Source organism: Chanos chanos, chromosome 6 (genome assembly GCF_902362185.1).
Source record: "Chanos chanos chromosome 6, fChaCha1.1, whole genome shotgun sequence".
In the NCBI taxonomy this organism is placed as follows: Eukaryota; Metazoa; Chordata; class Actinopteri; order Gonorynchiformes; family Chanidae; genus Chanos; species Chanos chanos.
This window is the reverse complement of record NC_044500.1, coordinates 7446381-7464772: the sequence shown is the minus strand read 5'-3', so window position 1 is coordinate 7464772 and position 18392 is coordinate 7446381. Positions and strand designations below refer to the sequence as shown.

At 35.8% G+C, this 18392-nt stretch overlaps 3 protein-coding genes and 1 pseudogene across 3 annotated transcripts; all 4 read right to left on the bottom strand.

Moving 5' to 3' along the window:
* Nucleotides 1-4665: 4665 nt before the first annotated feature.
* LOC115814965 (putative olfactory receptor 52P1) lies at nt 4666-5610 on the bottom strand. The gene has a single exon (XM_030777936.1). It carries the CDS (start codon nt 5608-5610, stop codon nt 4666-4668), a length of 945 nt encoding a protein of 314 aa, XP_030633796.1.
* Nucleotides 5611-9150: 3540 nt separating this feature from the next.
* On the bottom strand, nt 9151-10095 carry LOC115814964 (olfactory receptor 52D1-like). Its single transcript, XM_030777935.1, has one exon. It carries the CDS (start codon nt 10093-10095, stop codon nt 9151-9153), a length of 945 nt encoding a protein of 314 aa, XP_030633795.1.
* A 966-nt stretch (nt 10096-11061) lies between these two features.
* Nucleotides 11062-11660, bottom strand: LOC115814962 (olfactory receptor 51E2-like; annotated as a pseudogene).
* Nucleotides 11661-14725: 3065 nt separating this feature from the next.
* LOC115814961 (olfactory receptor 52D1-like) lies at nt 14726-15670 on the bottom strand. Its single transcript, XM_030777934.1, has one exon. It carries the CDS (start codon nt 15668-15670, stop codon nt 14726-14728), a length of 945 nt encoding a protein of 314 aa, XP_030633794.1.
* Between the last annotated feature and the right edge of the window lie 2722 nt (nt 15671-18392).

The following is an 18392-nucleotide window of genomic DNA, read 5'->3' as shown; positions in this document are numbered from 1 at the left end:
TTTCTCTCACAGAAATATGCACTACTCCAGAGCACAGAGCCTTCTTCCTGTATTTACCCTCTTGCTCCCGCCCCAGACACATCTCACCAATAAGCGAATGAATGTTCTCACGTGGTTTGTGGTGATGCATTTTGGTTTGCTTGGATTTTTCTCTGTGTGAAAAGAAACCGAACCAAGGGGAAAATGCTCCAAGTTTACAAACTCATCAACTGATTTGGACCAGAGCAAATGACCAATGGGTGTGAAAAGGTCCTCAGTTAACCTAGGTTATTGAATCATTAGCCACACCTGTTTTTGGTTAGTCTAGTCCTGTTAAGTTGTGTATAAATACTCCTAGTTTTCCCTTATTTGGCGCATGGAATTGTGTTGTCGTTGTGTTGTGTATGCCAGAAGTCTGAATCCTGAAACCTGTGAGTCCCTTGAAGTTTCTTGTTTAAGACTGCCTTGCTTCAATAAAACTGAGAAATCTGCACATGCATCCAAGTTCGCCTTCAGTCCATTACAGTAATCATCATTCCAAGCCGGTATGAAGGAAGAGATAGCTCAAAGCTGCAACAGTATATTATATCTGTGTCTTTCATCTGTGAGATATTTGCTTCCCCGAATGGATCTCAATCTGCACGAGGCCCCAGGTCTGATTCATTAGATTACAACCGGCTGGGTCAGAGCGTAACTGACCTTCATCACACTTCATCAATTCCAAGGGTCAGTGTGGCACCTGTGCAGTTGCATGTGAGCCAGCAGAAGTATTGTGGGCGACACCTCTCTCTGCAAGACTGATGCAGGGCTTGTGCAATAGTGATGACTTAAAAACATCCAGGGAATTGGACATGTCATACTGGTAGATAATGGGCTAAAATCCTATTTACAATAGTATACGGTGTGAATATTTTGGCTTGCGCAAGTTCTACAACAGCTAAGACCCTTTTGCACCTGTGGTTCGTTAATTTGGCATCCTATACATCATTTGTTTTTGGTGAGGGGTTTGGGTAAATGCTGGTGCTATTGTGCAGGGGGTGCCTTTTACAGTACCAGTAAGAGGGGACAAATTCATATGCTTACAGTAAGGAGGAACAGTGTTTCGATTCTGATGATAATTATAGATCAATGGAGTGCAACTAACACAAACAAGACAAAGTTAATCAATTAATTGGGCAACCAAGCGGACAGAAGCCTATCACTGCTACCCCAACAATGTGATGAAAAGCATTTGTATTATGAGTCTGATAAGATATTTTCCTTTTGTCTTGTATTGCTTCTAATGAGTTTTGAATAGTTTGTTTGTCATTTATGGTGAAAATGAAAGCACATGAAAATTGGCAATCTGTGACCTGGCAATGAATATGTTGACAAGTGTATAATGCACTTTTATTTTTAAAATGTAAAAAAGACCTTCAAAAAAGGAAAAAAAAGAAATACTGAATATGAAGGCACATGACAGCAAAAATTGCAGAAATGAGGAAGATTCAAACGGTAATAAAAAGGGCGAGCAAAAGTTCTAAATATTTACATCAGTTAGTTGATCTACATTTTCTTCAAAGGGCATAGTATCATTATTGAATGAGAGGAAGCAAATAAAAATAAATAAAAAGCTGGAACTTTATTAAACAGTGCAATTGAAAAGAGAAAATCGGAGTTCTCTCATGATCCCATTCTTAGTCACTTGTCTGAACAAGTTTGAAAAAAAAAAACAAACTGTGGATTTGACCTTCAGTCACAGATCACAGTACTTTAATTACAACTACCATTCACAATGAAGAATAGGATTCAAATTCTATAAGGCACCATAGCCGTTTCTCAATATGTGTTCTTCTCTGTATTTGCGTTTTCGTGGACTTGTGAAACGTCATCAGTCACGGCCAAAGTACTGTTCCATTTCAAAGTTCACGTCTAGCCAAGAACAAATCAAATACCCAGATGTGTTCTTGATTCTTGATAGGTTTTATCAAGGATGCATGAGGGGGTGACTTGTGTGGAGTCAAGTTTCCCTGAATGCATTTCACCCAAATTTCACACAAAAATAACGGCAATGGTGGCAGGTTAGCTACCAAATAACTGTTAGTTTCGTATTATGACTGTTGTTCTGTCACCAAATGTAGTTTTTAAGATTTTTCAGGTGAGAAATTAATATTTCAAAATTCGAATACAGGTTGGTAGCGCTTCCATGAAAGTCCTAAATGTTTGGAGATGTTACATCTACTAGCAGACCAAGCTAGATAGCTCCGGAGCCTCTAGCCAGCAAGAGCTGCTGTTTCAAATGCAGTTTGAGTGTACTGCATCCTCCCTTGTCATTGGGAGTCCGGGCTCCCACGTTGAACTTGCGAGACCGAACTCCCAAGAACGTACTAGGATTACATACTTCGCATACTTCGTATTCAGAAACGGCTCATGTCACTTGACTGTTATGTCATCAGAATTGAACAGTTCTCCACAAGTCATCTAAATCAATAGATGAATAGTGCATGTGTCCTTTTTTTGCTCAAGCTCCTGCTGGTGTAGCTTTTACTTGCACAGCCAAAGAGCAAAATGCATGACCTGAATATATGGATATATAAGCATGCAGGAGCATAACTACAGTCTGAAACAGAATAAAAGTTAATGTTCACACAGCTGCTTGAACTTACTCAGTCAGCCAGCTAGTTATGTAGCTAGCTAATATTAGCAAATGACACAAAGCCTATGACAACAGTCTTGTGTGCTGCTGTTTTGCTTTTTGTGATAGCTGACAAACTGGACATAATGAAACATTTGAGACACCATCACAGGCCCTCTTTGACCAATAGGCCCATTCTGGCCAACTGAAAGAGGTAGATGAAGTTACAGAGGAAGTAAACTAGTATTATTGGGAAAAAGTAGTCAAAATGGTTAACCATTTTGCACAAAATCTGTACAAATTTAATAGCACATCCTCACAGATGGCCTACTGTTGCTGATTATATAAAGTATGTGCTATCTTGATATCTGTTAATTGTCCACTTTTAAGTATTTTGGAGGTTTATCTATCTGCTGATGAAGAAGATGAATTTTTTTTTACAGAAATCTTACACTGTGAAAATGTAAGTGATTAAAATAACCATTGTTCCTTATTGATGCAGTACTCTATTGACAAGTACTGATCAAATTAATTCTTACAAAGTTTCAAAGTTATTGTACTGGGTCTCTTATTTGGCCAGACATATATCTTTTGTGTTTTGCTAGTTTCTGTAATTTATGGTTTAAAGAGTATTTTATGTAAATAAAAATATACCAAACTCACACAAAGAAAACAGAAGGAAACAAAGTCCATTTAGTCCCAGAAGTGCTCTTTGTTTCTTTATAATTGGCCTTTGCCTACTGGGCAAGGTCCATCCCAGTGGACCCCTTAGCTTTAGTTGCCAGGTTTGCTCTCACTGGCTTGCCTGTAAACACACCAAATAGTACTCTTGGGACTCAGGGAATGGTCAGAGTGAGCTATCTAACTTTTCAAAGGGGCCAATTATCATGCAGTTCCATTAGGATTCAGTCGAGTGTGTGTGTTTGTGTGTGTGTTTGACCACTAATTATCATTAGAAACTTGCAGAGAAACACTGTTGAGACAGACTGTGTCAAAGGGTACTCAAACTTGAGAAACACATTCTGTGTCAGCTAGAGCGAGTGATGTTACGAGTCAGGCTATATGACTGATAACACAAATAAAATCAAATTAGATTTGATTAAGCAATGTAAACACGTGATGAGGAAGGGGTTCTAATACTGTGGTACCAGACCAAGCCAAGATGATGAATGATGCCCACAGAGACAATAAAATTGAAGCTGATTCACTGTGTTCACAAAAACATAAACATGACTGGTCCTTGTTTTATAGACTGTCAGACCCATTTTGGGCAGTTGATAGACTTATTCAATAATTTATTGATAACCTACTGAAACATAATTCCATGAACCAAAAGAAATAGGAGAACATCTACTGATATTTATGAAGTATCCTTATAATAAAAGCAAATGGCATTAAACGTCCCCTATCTCTCTTCTGGGCTGGTTTTTCTGCAACATTATTTAGTTTACTAGACTGATCAATGACAATAAAGTTTGTTTGAATTCTGAACTGATTTTCTGATTTCTGAGTTTTTTTCCAATTGAGGTTTTCTTTTTTCTTTTTTTTTTTTTTGGAAGTAGGAGTTATCAATTTGTATATGATTCTTCAATGTTCCAGAATATAGTTCTGAAGTACGAGTGTCTCACCTTCCTCTGTAGTTCACCATTTTGCCTGGAATAACTCATCCACTTGCCATTTTACTGATGGTGTTAAAATAATTGAAATCCAAAAGAGCTGAAAATGTTATTATAGTTTTCCATCCTTTCTATGATTCAGCTAAAATGAATATTTTTACCGAGTACAAACTTCAAAGAAGATTAAAAGCTTCCTCATTGGGAGAGAAAACATAAATACATAATAATTTTAGACTACATATGTTTATTTAAAAAATGATGCATTTTTTTCTCATGCTTTTTCACAATAACACACATCTCTGGTTCATGGTGGGATTTACATTTTAGAGAAATAAGTTCATTTTGTGTAATGTAACAATGCTAAGCATTAAATTTTAAAACAAATGTTAAATGCATTTCATTTCTGTCATTTTATTTTCCTTAAATAAATACAAGAAAGGACGGCAAAGACCAGCGCTAAATGGCAGTAATTTTGTGACATTTTAAATATTTCTCAATATGAACTCTTATTTCCTTTGTTCGGATGCCATAAATTAATGGATTGGAGAAACCAGGAGCAAGCAGGTACAGGAAACTAGTCACCACACGTAGATCCCGAGGAATGCCAGGTACTCTGTATCCAAAAAATGCAATTGCAACACTGAAGTAAGCAACAGATAAGCATATTATGTGAGAGCTGCAAGTGTGAATGGCTTTTTGTCGTGATTCTCCTGAATGAGAATGAAATATGACAATGAAAATGATTATGTAAGATAATGCAATAAATGCACAGTCGACTGTTGGCAAGCAGAATGCGAATATACCAGCTATGTAATTTTTTGTAAGATCTCCACAGGCCAAATTAACCACAGATGTATGTTCACAGAAGCAATGATAGATTAAATTAGACTTACAGAATGTTTTTGGTACTATCAACCCGACCATCCATGAAACCAACAAACAGTTACGAATCACAAGAATTGTAGCGAAAATAAGTGTGTTTCTAAGATTTACAAAGTCACCATAACGCAAAGGGAAGCAAATTGCGAAACATCGATCAACAGCCATCCCAAGTAAAATACTAGACTGATAACAACCTGCATAATGGATGAAAAACAGTTGTGTGAGACACTCCTCTCTGCTTATCGCATTCTGGTTAAACAGTGCACTGAACATGAACCTTGGAACAAACAATACTGGTTTAATAAAGCCAAGCACTGCCACAGACAAAATTAACAAGTACATGGGACTATGCAATTTGTTCTGTGTTGCAATAACAACAACAATAACTGCATTGGCAATGAAAGTATGTATTATAATGAAAAGGAAAGGTATGAAGAGCAGTGGTCGATATGGCTGAACATCTGTGAATCCAATTAAGTAGAACACCTCATGGGAGATATTGCTTGGTTTGCTTTCCATTTCTTGCATCAGAGATGAAGCCAACAAACCTTAAAAGATTGACAGTTTTTGAGATTTGAACACTTGACAAAGATTGCTTAACTTTTTTTTTTTTTTGCCTTGTTACAGCATTTGTTGGACTGCCATCATAATCATATTTTACAGTCAAAAACTAAACCTCTCTCTCCATCTTTAAGTGATTAAGTATCATGTTGGGTTTCATTTACAGTAATCACAGCATAACCAAGAACAACCTGTTTTGCTGTTGAAACTGTAATGACAAGAATGATGCAAAAAAATTCTTTTTGGTAAATTTAACTCAACATTTGATAGAGCCAAATATTTCTCTTATCTTTTCATGCCTAATAATAACAAACGACTGCCTACAGGGCCACACAGAGAACTGTACAGTCAAAATTACTAGGATTTCACCACTGACAATGACCCATAATAATAATTACTGTTTAAAAGAAAAAATAATCTGAGGAAAATGTCTATGTATCTTAATATCGATCATATGTTGAGCAGCAGTTGTTCCAGAAAAACAAAACAAAACAAAACAAAACAAAAACAAACAAGCAAACAAAAACCCAAATGAAAAATAAACAAACGAAACAAATGAAAAATCTTTGCCTGGTCTTCCTTTTTCTTTCGGTTGTTGTCTCTTGTTTCTTCTTCTAAATACCAAGCTTTACCTCCACTGTCTCTTAAATGTACTTTGTCCACCTCCCCTTGCAGAGTCTACGGGCTATGACGAAACATATGTAAATATAAATTTGCTCCTTTTCAGGGAACGTTTGAATTAGTGTGTACCAAGCAGTGTCTCCAGCAAGAAAAAAAAAAAGAGAAGAAAAAAAAGAAACTCCAAAACAAAACAGTGTTCTGATGTTTACTAATGTGAAACGTTAACACTATAAAACTGCAATTACTGGATCATGAGTAATTACAGAATGATAAGATCTATGGTGAACCGCTCCTTGATTTGGACAGTCAAATATTTCTGAAGATCCAGGGCATAAGCCATGGCAAAATGTGTCAAGGTAAAATAGCAAACTGTCAAGGTAAAATATGACAACACATCATACATTGATGAGGTTGATGTAATATGTGAAAAGAAAAAAATGTGTGTGTGTGTATGTGTGTGTGTGTGTGTGTGTGTGTGTGTGTGTGTAGTAAATGTACATAATGCACAACATTGATTAAGAGTCAAATGTTCATACTCATTTGTCACAGTAACGTAAATGCACATCTCTCACATCAAGAGAAGATTGATTACAGCAACCGGTTACTTGTCATGTCACCATTTATTGACTAATAGATGTGCTTTGGTCAGTACCTAATAAAACAGAAGCAGTAAAAGCTCTGACACAATGGTGTGGACATTAGACGTCGTAACAATTTTCTCTATACATCTCATCCAAGGAGGGAACACTGATTCAAAAAGGAAAAATAAAGAACAAAGTCAATTACAGCATGACAGTCTGAGCTTTGTACAATATTCTGTAAATCTGTACAGTTTCCATACTTACATATGGATCTTTGATACGATAATTTCTCCATATTTTTTTTTTTCTTTTGTTTCATGGCTCTGTCAGATGTGGCCTTTAAAAGAGCACCAAATTATTATACATGTGAAAACTCTCTAGAACTTTTTCAGGCCAGAGATATAGTTTTTAACTTTTTAACCACATGTGTGTGTAAACAGCCAGCTGCATTGTGAACGGAAGTGTTCACATACTTGCCTATGTGCTACTCATGTTACTGGAAGATTCCACTGGAGGGCACCAGAGAACTCAGACCGTATAGAACCTGTACAGACCCCGTGATGTCACATTCCCATGCTGCCCCTACACTACCTCTACCGTTCATATGCATATTGCATCTCACAGACTCGTAGCATTAATTTCTGAGGATGTGCATAACCGACGCAACAAACTGATGCAGGATACGTGAGGCAGTCATCACGTGCAAGCCAAAGTGTGGTTAAAAGCAGCTATATCTCTGGCCTCATAGCAACTAGAAGGGGACAAGTGGAAAACCTGTAGTTATTTGGCTAAAGGAACTGACATAAACTCAGTTAACACAATCCCACTGTATATGGATAATTACTTTTCATAGCGTAATTTATGTATGTGTGCTTTATAATATTAGAGGTGATATATGGTAGCTGCATACCACTTGTATTACACTCAGCTAACCATCGTCAATCATACAGAATGTTTTTTTGGGTCTCTTCCCTCCTCCTACATAACCAAGACTCAATTTGATTTATTGAAGAGTGTAACCATATTTTGCTAAGTGCTTTGCTTGTGGCCTTTCTAGCATGGTTCTGAACTAGATTCTTTAGGAATTCCCCAGGAATTGATTCCTGACCATATCTATATATGTACTTAAACTTGGTGAAATCATTTTTTAAAGAAGTGTCAATCTTCATTGTCATACAGAATGATACTGATTTATATCAACCTATTGTGCAGGGACTGACCAATAACATTTCCGAAACTGTATTAGAAGGAGACGTGTTTTCATTGCTCATTCAAAATCACGGCAAAAAAACATATAGTGTGATGTACACCTGGCTCTATGTGTACATAAGCATTGAGAAACTGAGATGAGCTTTGAATATCATGTTCATTTTGTGGTTAAATAAAATATTCATGAAATTAGTGTTAATACAAAGATGCTCATTGTTAAAAAATAAGACTCACCCAACCAGTTTTAGCTGATAAGATTGACTTGAAGAATCATGATGTTAAGGACCTCAAATGACTCAGCAAATAGTAAGAGTTTATGAATGTTAAAATTAATCTTGAGACGATTGCTAAAAAATGCTGTGTTGAAGATGACAACATGACAATGCAGTACACTCACTCTACAGAAGTTCATTGATGGAGTATGATCAGATATGTCAACAAGTATGAACATATCAACCTTACACATGTTGGGATTATTTCTGGATTTAAAAAGATAAACAAAACTGACTAAACGTTTATAAGAGGACAAAGATATCAACGTGATTAGAGCTAAATAGGTTTTAATCTGATTTTAGATGCATATTTTCCCAGTTTCCACTGTTGGAGAATGTGAAAAACAAATAAACAAACGATTTAGCTTTTATGGCAAGGAAAACCTGTGATTCTATTCCTCAATCATATAATTTTAATCTAGTGATCTAAACAGTTAAGGGAATTTTCAGTCACCTTTAAAACTTTGCTTTTCTGTCTTGTTGAAAGTAGATCATTTTGCTGAATGTGCAATTCTGCTGTTTTCAACACTGCTGTTTTCATTACCCAAGATTAACCAAGGTAAAAAGAGCAGAGAAGGAGGGGACCGAGACATAGGACTCAAAGGGATTTCAGTCTGTATTTTCATAACTGCTGTTACTGTCTGACCCAATACAGTGAAACTACCACAAGTGCAATGCCATCCTTATAGTTTTAATAATCAGAATGGGAAGAAGGAAAGGGGGCAGGTGTGGGCAGAACATATTCATTACAGTTATGATTATATCAGAGCAAGAATATTCCAACTGGTCCAATCAAACACCTTAACATATCAGTGCTAAACGTGACTGATTCTATTACATTTTAAAAATTTCACAACATGAATTCTTATTTCCTTAGTTCTAACACCATAAATTACTGGGTTTGTCATGCAAGGAACAAGCAGATACATGAAGCTAGTCAGAACACGGATGTCTCGTGGGATTGTGGAGACTCTGTATCCAACAAACGCTGTCACTATACTGAAGTAAGCAACAGATAAGGTCATTAAATGAGTGCTGCACGTGTGAATTGCTTTTTGTCGTGAATCTCCTGAAGGAGACTTAAATATGACCACAAAAATTACAATGTAAGAGATCATTATGAACACACAGTCGATTGTTGGCAAGCAGAAAGCTACCACCCCAGCTATATAATTTTGTGAAAGGTCTCCGCAAGCTATATTTACTACTGATGTATATTCACAGAAGCAGTGATAAATAATGTCTGTCTTACAAAAACGTTTTAGTCCTAACATTGCAGCTTTGACTACAATCACAAGGGTATTGCGGAGAGTAAAAAGAGAAGCAAAAATAAGTGAATTTCTAACGTTCACAAAATCATTATAACGCAATGGAAAACAGATGGCAAAACAGCGATCAATAGCCATCCCAAGTAAAATGGTGGACTGAAAACAACCTGTGCAGTGAATAGCAAATAATTGTATGAGACATCCCTTTCGACTAATTGCATTTAGGTTCAACAACACACTCACTAGCATCCTGGGGACAACGATTACTGGAATGACAATGCAGAGAAGGGCAATTGCTAATACCAGCAGGTACATGGGAGCATGCAACTTCCTCTGAGTTGCAATGATCACAACAAGAATTCCATTTGCTGTCAAAGTATAAAGGAAGATGAAGAAAAAAGGTATGAAGAGCAGAGCCCGGTATGGCTGTAGATCTGAGAATCCAGTTAAGTAGAATACATCAAAAGAGAAGTTGCTTGCCTTGGTGTCCATGACTTTTGCTGAAGCTCAGCACTGCACCTTGGGAAAAAAGTGGTCATTGTTAATGTCAATAATAAATGATCACAGTGTTTGCTACAACAACAAAAACAACAGCAGCAGCAACAACAAGAACAAGAACAAGAATAAGAAGAGTAACAACATAAAATTAGTAATAATGGGAATAGTTAGATTTAGACCTCATAGTCAACAACAACAAGAACAGCAAGAACAACAACAATAACAAAAAGAACAACAACATAAGAACAAAAATCGTAACAATAATTATCAATGAAAAAAATGTGATACTTTGTGAGCATTCATACAGACCATCAGATTTTCTCTCTTTATTCACAAAGTCATCATATATAGTAATAATGTTAATGTGTACAGAAAAATGGACAACCTGAAATATGTGCATCACTGTTTCGATCCAGTATTACCTATCTTTTAAAATGTTGTGTGATGGTAGAGTTGAACAAATGCATTTTTCTCATTTCTGAATAGTAATTTCTAACCCAGTAAATGTTAGAAAGGCACATTTTTGGTCCTTTTGATGTTTTCTTTCAGCTATGTCTCTGTCTCTTTAACAATTTCCAACCTGATATTAATGTCTACCCTGACTTGACTCCTAAATATTCTTTTTCACCTCCCTTGTACAGGCCTTGGCTTATGAAAGAACATATTTCAGTGTAAATTAAGTATTTTTCGGCCAAGTTTAACTTGGTGTATTCCAGGTAGGGCCTGCAGTAATGAACAGAGTTCTCTGGTCCTTTTTTTAATGAGAATATGTAACTGCATCTGCAATTTCTGCATCCACACAGGAGGCTGACTAACAGCCGATGCTGCAAATACTGATGAAAGTAACTGGGAACTATTATTTACAAATGCTGATCACCTTGCACTGGCCTGTAAATGATTATGTAAGTTAATGTAATAAATGCACAATCAACTATTGTGAGCTGAATGCAAATATACCAGCTATGTCATTTTTTCTGTAAGATCTTCACAACCCAAATTAACTACTGACATATGTTCACAATGGCAATGATAGATTAAATTGGACTAAAAGAAGGTTTTTGGTTATGGGATCAGCCCAACCATCATGAAACGAACACACAGTTATGAATCACAAGAATTATCACAACAATAAATGTATTGCTGAGATTTACAAATGTACTATTATGCAAAGGGAAGCAAACTGCGATGCATCGATCAACAGCTATCCCAAGTAAAATACTAGACTGATAACAACCTGCATAATGGATGAAAAACAGTTGTGTGAGACACTCCTCTCTGCTTATCGCGTTCTGGTTAAACAGTGCACTGAACATGAGCCTTGGAACAAACAAAACCGGTTTAATAAAGCCAAGCACTGCCACATATGAAATTAGCAAGAACATGGGACTATGCAATTTGTTCTGTTTTGCATTAACAACAACAATAACTGCATTGGCAATGAAAGTATATATTATAATGAAGAGGAAAGGTATGAAGAGCAGCGGTCGATATGGCTGAACATCTGTGAATCCAATTAAGTAGAACACCTCATGGGAGATATTGCTTGGTTTGCTTTCCATTTCTTGCATCAGAAATGAAGCCTTCAAACCTTAAAAGATTGATCATTTTTGAGATCCGAACACTGAACAAAGAGTTACATCCAATTATGTGTATAATTTTTTGTTTTGTTGAAACATTTGTTGGACTGTTGTCACGATGGGATCTGATAATTAAGTATGTGTCATCTGAATATGTTTGGAGTCATTTGCAATAATCACAGGATAATGAAGGGCATGTCAACCTGTTTTGATGTTGTATCTGTAATAACAAGAATGATGCAAAAAATATTTTGATCGATTTAACTCAACATTTTACAGAACCAAATATTTCACTTGTTTTCTCTTGCCTAATATTAACAACAACAACAACAATAATAATAATAATAATAATAATAATAATAATAATAATAATAATAATAATTTGACTGCTCGCAAGGGCACATAGAGAACTGTCCAGTCAAAATTACAAAGGAAATTACCACGAACAATGACCTATCATAAAAATTGCTGTCTCATTTTAAATACAAAACCTCCATGAAAACTGTACACACGTCTTAATATTCATCATATCTAAAGCAGCCCAAATTCCAGATTAGAGGACAAAAAGTCTTTGCCTGTTCTCTTGTTTTCCTTTGATTATTGTTTCTTGTTTCTTCTTCTAAATACCAAGCTTTACCTCCACTGTCTCTTATGTGTACTTTGTCCACCTCCCCTTGCAGAGTCTACGGGCTATGACGAAACATATGTAAATATAAATTTGCTCCTTTTCAGGGAACGTGTGTACCAAGCAGTGTCTCCAGAAAGAAAAAAAAAACAAAAAAACAAAAAAAAAAAACGCATGTCAACGTTCCCTAATAAGGAATGTGCAAAAGTGCAAAAGTGCACTTATTGGATTATCAGAAATATTAAGAGAATTGTTAGACCTCATTTTGAACTGCTTCTTGATTTGGACAGTCAAAGATTTCCATAGGTCCACTGCATTAACTGTGAAGGCAAGATGTGATAATACATTTTTATGTGATATGTGGTGTGTGTGCATGTGTGCGCACATGTCTGTATGTGTCTGGCTGTTAAGCACATGTACATCAAGTACAACTTCCCTTAAAAGTCAGATTTTCGTATTAATTCGCCATAGTAAACATCAAGATAAGATTTTCTAAAGCATATGATTACTTGTCATGTCACAAATAACTGAATAATAGTTGTGCTTTTTGTAGTACCTAATAAAGCAGGAGCAGTAATGGCTTTGAGACAATGGTGTGCACGTCAGACATCATAGCTATTTTTGGTATCATCTCATTCAGGGAGGAAAAGGAAAAATAAAGAACAAAGTCAATTACAGCATGACTTTCTGAGCTTTGTACAATATTCTGTAAGTCTACACAGTCTCCATACTTACATATGGAGCTTTGATAAGATCATTTCTCCATGTTTTTTTTTTTTTTTTTTAATGGCTCTTTAAGATGTGGTCTTTGAAAGGGCGCCAGGTTGTTAAACATGTGAAAACCGTCTAGAGCCTTATTACAGCAACTGGAAGGGGGCAAAGTTGAAAACCAGTATTTATTTGGCTAAAGCAACTGACATAAACCCAGTTAATACAATCCCACTGTATATGGATAATTACTTTTAATAGAGTAATTTCTACATGTGTCCTTTGTCATACTAGAGGTAACAGATGGTAACTGCATGTAGCAAACCATCATCAGTTATACTTTTTGCACAAAAGGTATAGCTTGGGGTTTTCTTGCGGGCTGTCTCTTCCATCCTCCTATGCAACCAAGACTTCATTTTATTTACTGAAGGGTGTAACCATATTTTGCCATGCTCGTTACCCGTGGACTAAAGTCAGTTTTATTCCTTTTTTATGATGGTTCTGAGCCAGATTCTTTGTGAATTTAGTGTCGTGTTCAACTGCGTATAATGCTGAATAAGGCATTCCCCACTGACTGATTCCTGACCGTGTCTGCATATGTGCTTAAACTTGGTTGTTACCTTCATTGTTACACAGAATGATGTTGATTCAGACAGTCTGTTAATTTATCTCGGTCAATTGTGACTTAGTAATAACATTTCTTCAACTCAATAAGAGAAAGCCAAGTTTTCATTACTAGTTCAAAACCATGGAAATAAATCATTTAGTATGACATACACTTGACTCATTGGGAAATTTCTGCATTGCGAAATGGAGAAGAGCTTTGAATATCACATTGATTTTTTGGTAAATAAGATATCAATTAACTGGTATTTATACAAAAAAGCTCATTGTTAAAAATAAGACTCATCCAACTAGTTTTAGTTGTTAAGAATCACTTTAGTGACTCAGCACACACTAAGAATTTATGCCTATTAAAATCAGTCATTTGATGAATATTATGGTATTGAAGGTGTGAACATGAGAACACAGTACACTTAGTGTACAATAGCCCATTGGTATAGTCTGACCAGATATGGGAACAATTATAAGCATATAAACCGTACACATGCTGCAGTCATTTCTGGATTTAAAAAGATAATTAATAAGTGTACAGGCCAAAAATATTCATGTGAATATACCTAAATAAGTTTTAATCTTTCAATATTTTAGATGCATATTTTCCCAATTGCCACTGCTAGAAAAAATACATATAAAAAATTACAAGTGATTTAAGTTTTTAGGCAAGGAAAGCTTGTGATACTCTTTCTCAGTCGTATGAATTTTAATCTAATGATCTGATCAGGGAATTCTCAGTTACATTTTTAAACTTTGCTTTTCTGTCTTGTTGAAAGCAGATCACTTTACTGAGAGTGCAATTCCACACTTTGCTGTTTTCATTACCCAAGATTAACCAAGGTAAAAAGAGCAGAGAAGGAGGGGACCGAGACATAGGACTCAAAGGGATTTCAGTCTGTATTTTCATAACTGCTGTTACTGTCTGACCCAATACAGTGAAACTACCACAAGTGCAATGCCATCCTTATAGTTTTAATAATCAGAATGGGAAGAAGGAAAGGGAGCAGGTGTGGGCAGAACATATTCATTACAGCTATGATTATATCAGAGCAAGAATATTCCAACTGGTCCAATCAAACACCTTAACATATCAGTGCTAAACGTGACTGATTCTATTGCATTTTAAAAATTTCACAACATGAATTCTTATTTCCTTAGTTCTAACACCATAAATTACTGGGTTTGTCATGCAAGGAACAAGCAGATACATGAAGCTAGTCAGAACACGGATGTCTTGTGGGATTGTGGAGACTCTGTATCCAACAAATACTATCACCACACTGAAATAAGCAACAGATAAGGTCATTAAATGAGTGCTGCACGTGTGAATTGCTTTTTGTCGTGAATCTCCTGAAGGAGACTTAAATATGACCACAAAAATTACAATGTAAGAGATCATTATGAACACACAGTCGATTGTTGGCATGCAGAAAGCTACCACCCCAGCTATATAATTTTGTGAAAGGTCTCCGCAAGCTATATTTACTACTGATGTATATTCACAGAAGCAGTGATAAATAATGTCTGTCTTACAAAAAGGTTTTAGTCCTAACATAACAGTTTCTACTCCAATCACAAGGGTATTGCGGAGAGTAAAAAGAGAAGCAAAAATAAGTGAATTTCTAACGTTCACAAAATCATTATAACGCAGTGGAAAACAGATGGCAAAACAGCGATCAATAGCCATCCCAAGTAAAATGGTGGACTGAAAACAACCTGTGCAGTGAATAGTAAATAATTGTATGAGACATCCCTTTCGACTAATTGCATTTAGGTTCAACAACACACTCACGAGCATCTTGGGGACAACGATTACTGGAATGGCAATGCAGAGAAGGGCAATTGCTAATATCAGCAGGTACATGGGAGCATGCAGCTTCCTCTGAGTTGCAATGATCACAATAAGAATTCCATTTGCTGTCAAAGTGTAAAGGAAGATGAAGAAAAAAGGTATGAAGAGCAGAGCCCGGTATGGCTGTAGATTTGAGAATCCAGTTAAGTAGAATACATCATAAGAGAAGTTGCTTGCCTTGGTGTCCATGACTTTTGCTGAAGCTCAGCACTGCACCTTGGAAAAAAGTGGTCATTTTTAATGTCAGTAATAAATGATCACATTAGACCTTATAGTCAACAACAACAAGAACAGCAAGAACAACAACAATAACAACAAAATCCGTAAGAATAATTATCAATGAAAAAAATGTGATACTTCATGAGTATTCATACAGACCATCACATTTTGTTTCTTTATTCTCAAAATTATCATATATAGTAATAATGTCAATTTTCAAAATTAATGTGTACATAGAAGTGGACAGTAAGAAATATTTGCGTCATTGTTTCCTTCCAGTGTTACCTATCAGTTAAATTGTTGTGCAACGGTAAAGATTAGAACAAATACATCTTTCTCATTCTTGGACTGTAATTTCTAACCCAGTAAATGTTAGAAAGGCACATTATTTTATTTATTTATTTTTTTATTTTTGGTTTCTTTGTTGTTTTCCTTCAGCTATCCTGCCTCTCTAACAATCGCCAACCTGATGCTAAAGTTGACCCCAGTTTGACTCTTAAATATACTTTGTTCACCTCCCTTGTACAGGCTTTGGTCTACGAAAGAATAGATTTAAATATAAATGAACTATTTTTTTTTTCTTTGGGCCAAGCTTAACTTAGTGTATTCCAGGTAGGGCCTGGAGTAATGAACAGAGTGCTGTGGTCCCCCTTTTTTTTTAATGAGAATGTGTAATTGCATCTGTAATTTCTGCGTCCACATAGGACTGGTAACAACAGATTGACTGGTAACTAATGTCTGCAGATATGTGTGAGGAGAACAAGTAACTGTTATTGTTAACAAATACTGACCAGCTAGCATTGACCACACAGTATGTAAACCATCATTTAAATGTATGATGACATGAAGGGAGCAGTCCAGTTTCAACGTTTGATGAACTGTTTTGATCCTGGGCTGTAAGTTTCCATGTGTCTTACTTAATCTAACATAAAAATTAAAATTCAACCAGGGTGGTGGAAACAAGTGGGAATCAGCACATATTAGTTCTATGATGGTTAGTCAGTGATTTCAGTTCAGTTTGGTATCAGAGATCAAGTTCTCTTTACTGACTCTTGGCTGCCATCTACTGTTTATTTTACAGTAATGAATTCACAGAATGGGCGCTGTAGTGGTGAGCTTATTTACCTCTCTGAAAAAAATGGGTAAAAACTCATATAATCATAAAATGTCAGCTATGTAACATGCACAGGGAATAGTGCTAAACATTGTGTGGTAAATGTGTTTAGTGCATAATTGTTTAATTGTCTTGAGGAGAATGATAAATGACCTTTCTTTATAAAGAATTATCTTATCCTGCAGAGTTGGTTTACATATGCACGGCTGTTTAGAGCTTATGAAAAGAAAAGAATATTTTACATAGAGAAGAGCAAAGAAATGAAAGGCAATTGAAATTAGACAGGTTGTAGTTGCAATTGTGTGTGTGTGTGTGTGTGTGTGTGTGTGTGTGTGTGTGTGCATGTGTGTGTGTCTATGCGTCTGTATGTTAGTGTACGTGTATGTGTGCATGTGTGTCTATGTGTCCGTATGTTGGTGTACGTGTATGCGTGCTTTACTATAGATTACTTATTGTTGTTCATTCAGCAAGGCAAAATTATAAACTGTATATTGCTTTGATATTTTGTCACATTTTTAAATGAGGTGCAAGTAATTATGCCATTAAACTGTCTCACAACAAAGAGGACCCTCCTCTTTTTCAAGAGTTCAGCAATAGGATGCACAGTGAAATCACTCATCTCCACTGTGGAAAGGACCCTGAGCATGTTCATGTTCATGTTTTTACAGGGTAGCAGTGTACATTTATTGCTTTGTTTATATCCAAATATTAAGCTTTATCAGAGTCAGTTCACTGAGCCATGTCCTAAATAAATTATATAGAATAATTATTGACCCCTGGCCTCACACATGATTCTTTGCAACTGACATGTTCTTCACTCACCGCTCTGGTAATATGTAGATGTCACAGCGAGCTCAGCATGGTTTGTCTTTTTTCCCCGTTTTTTTATCACTTTTAGACTCCACGGGACCTGTTTCTGAACAGAAATGCTGCTAACACTGCCAGTGCATGTTTGCATAATAAATGTCACTTTTAATGGAAAAACAGACTCACACTTTATTGATGGTGAGACCACACGTCATTAGAACATCTAAGTACATTGTATACCACATTTGTCTTTGTCAAATCAGTGAAAGAGATATATTAGTTGTCAGTATGGTTTACAAGATGTAATGTATCAACTGCAACACAGTGCTACATATCAGCTCTGCGTTTTAATCAGCTGTGCATTTACAAAGTGGAATAAAGCTCAAATGATCTTTTTTACTAAGTTAAAAATGTGATATGATAAAAATATCGTTCTTAACTTTAAACATACAACTTCATTTGAAGAAAATTTATTCTGCATTCAGTGGCATATTGTCATAGAACAATAACAAAAAAGGAGAATGCCAGTTCACATTTTTTTTTTCTGATAACATTGTGAATGTGTCATATTTCATTACTGTGAAAGAGATCATATTGTCTGTCCATTATAAGTAAAGAGCACACAATTTGTCACAATTCAGACATCACAACAAAAATTAGACTCTGTGCAAAAATAAATACATAAATAAATAAATGAATAAACAAACAAACAAACAAATAAATAAATAAATAAAGTCTAATGTTTTACTGGTCTCAGGACTAAAATGAACT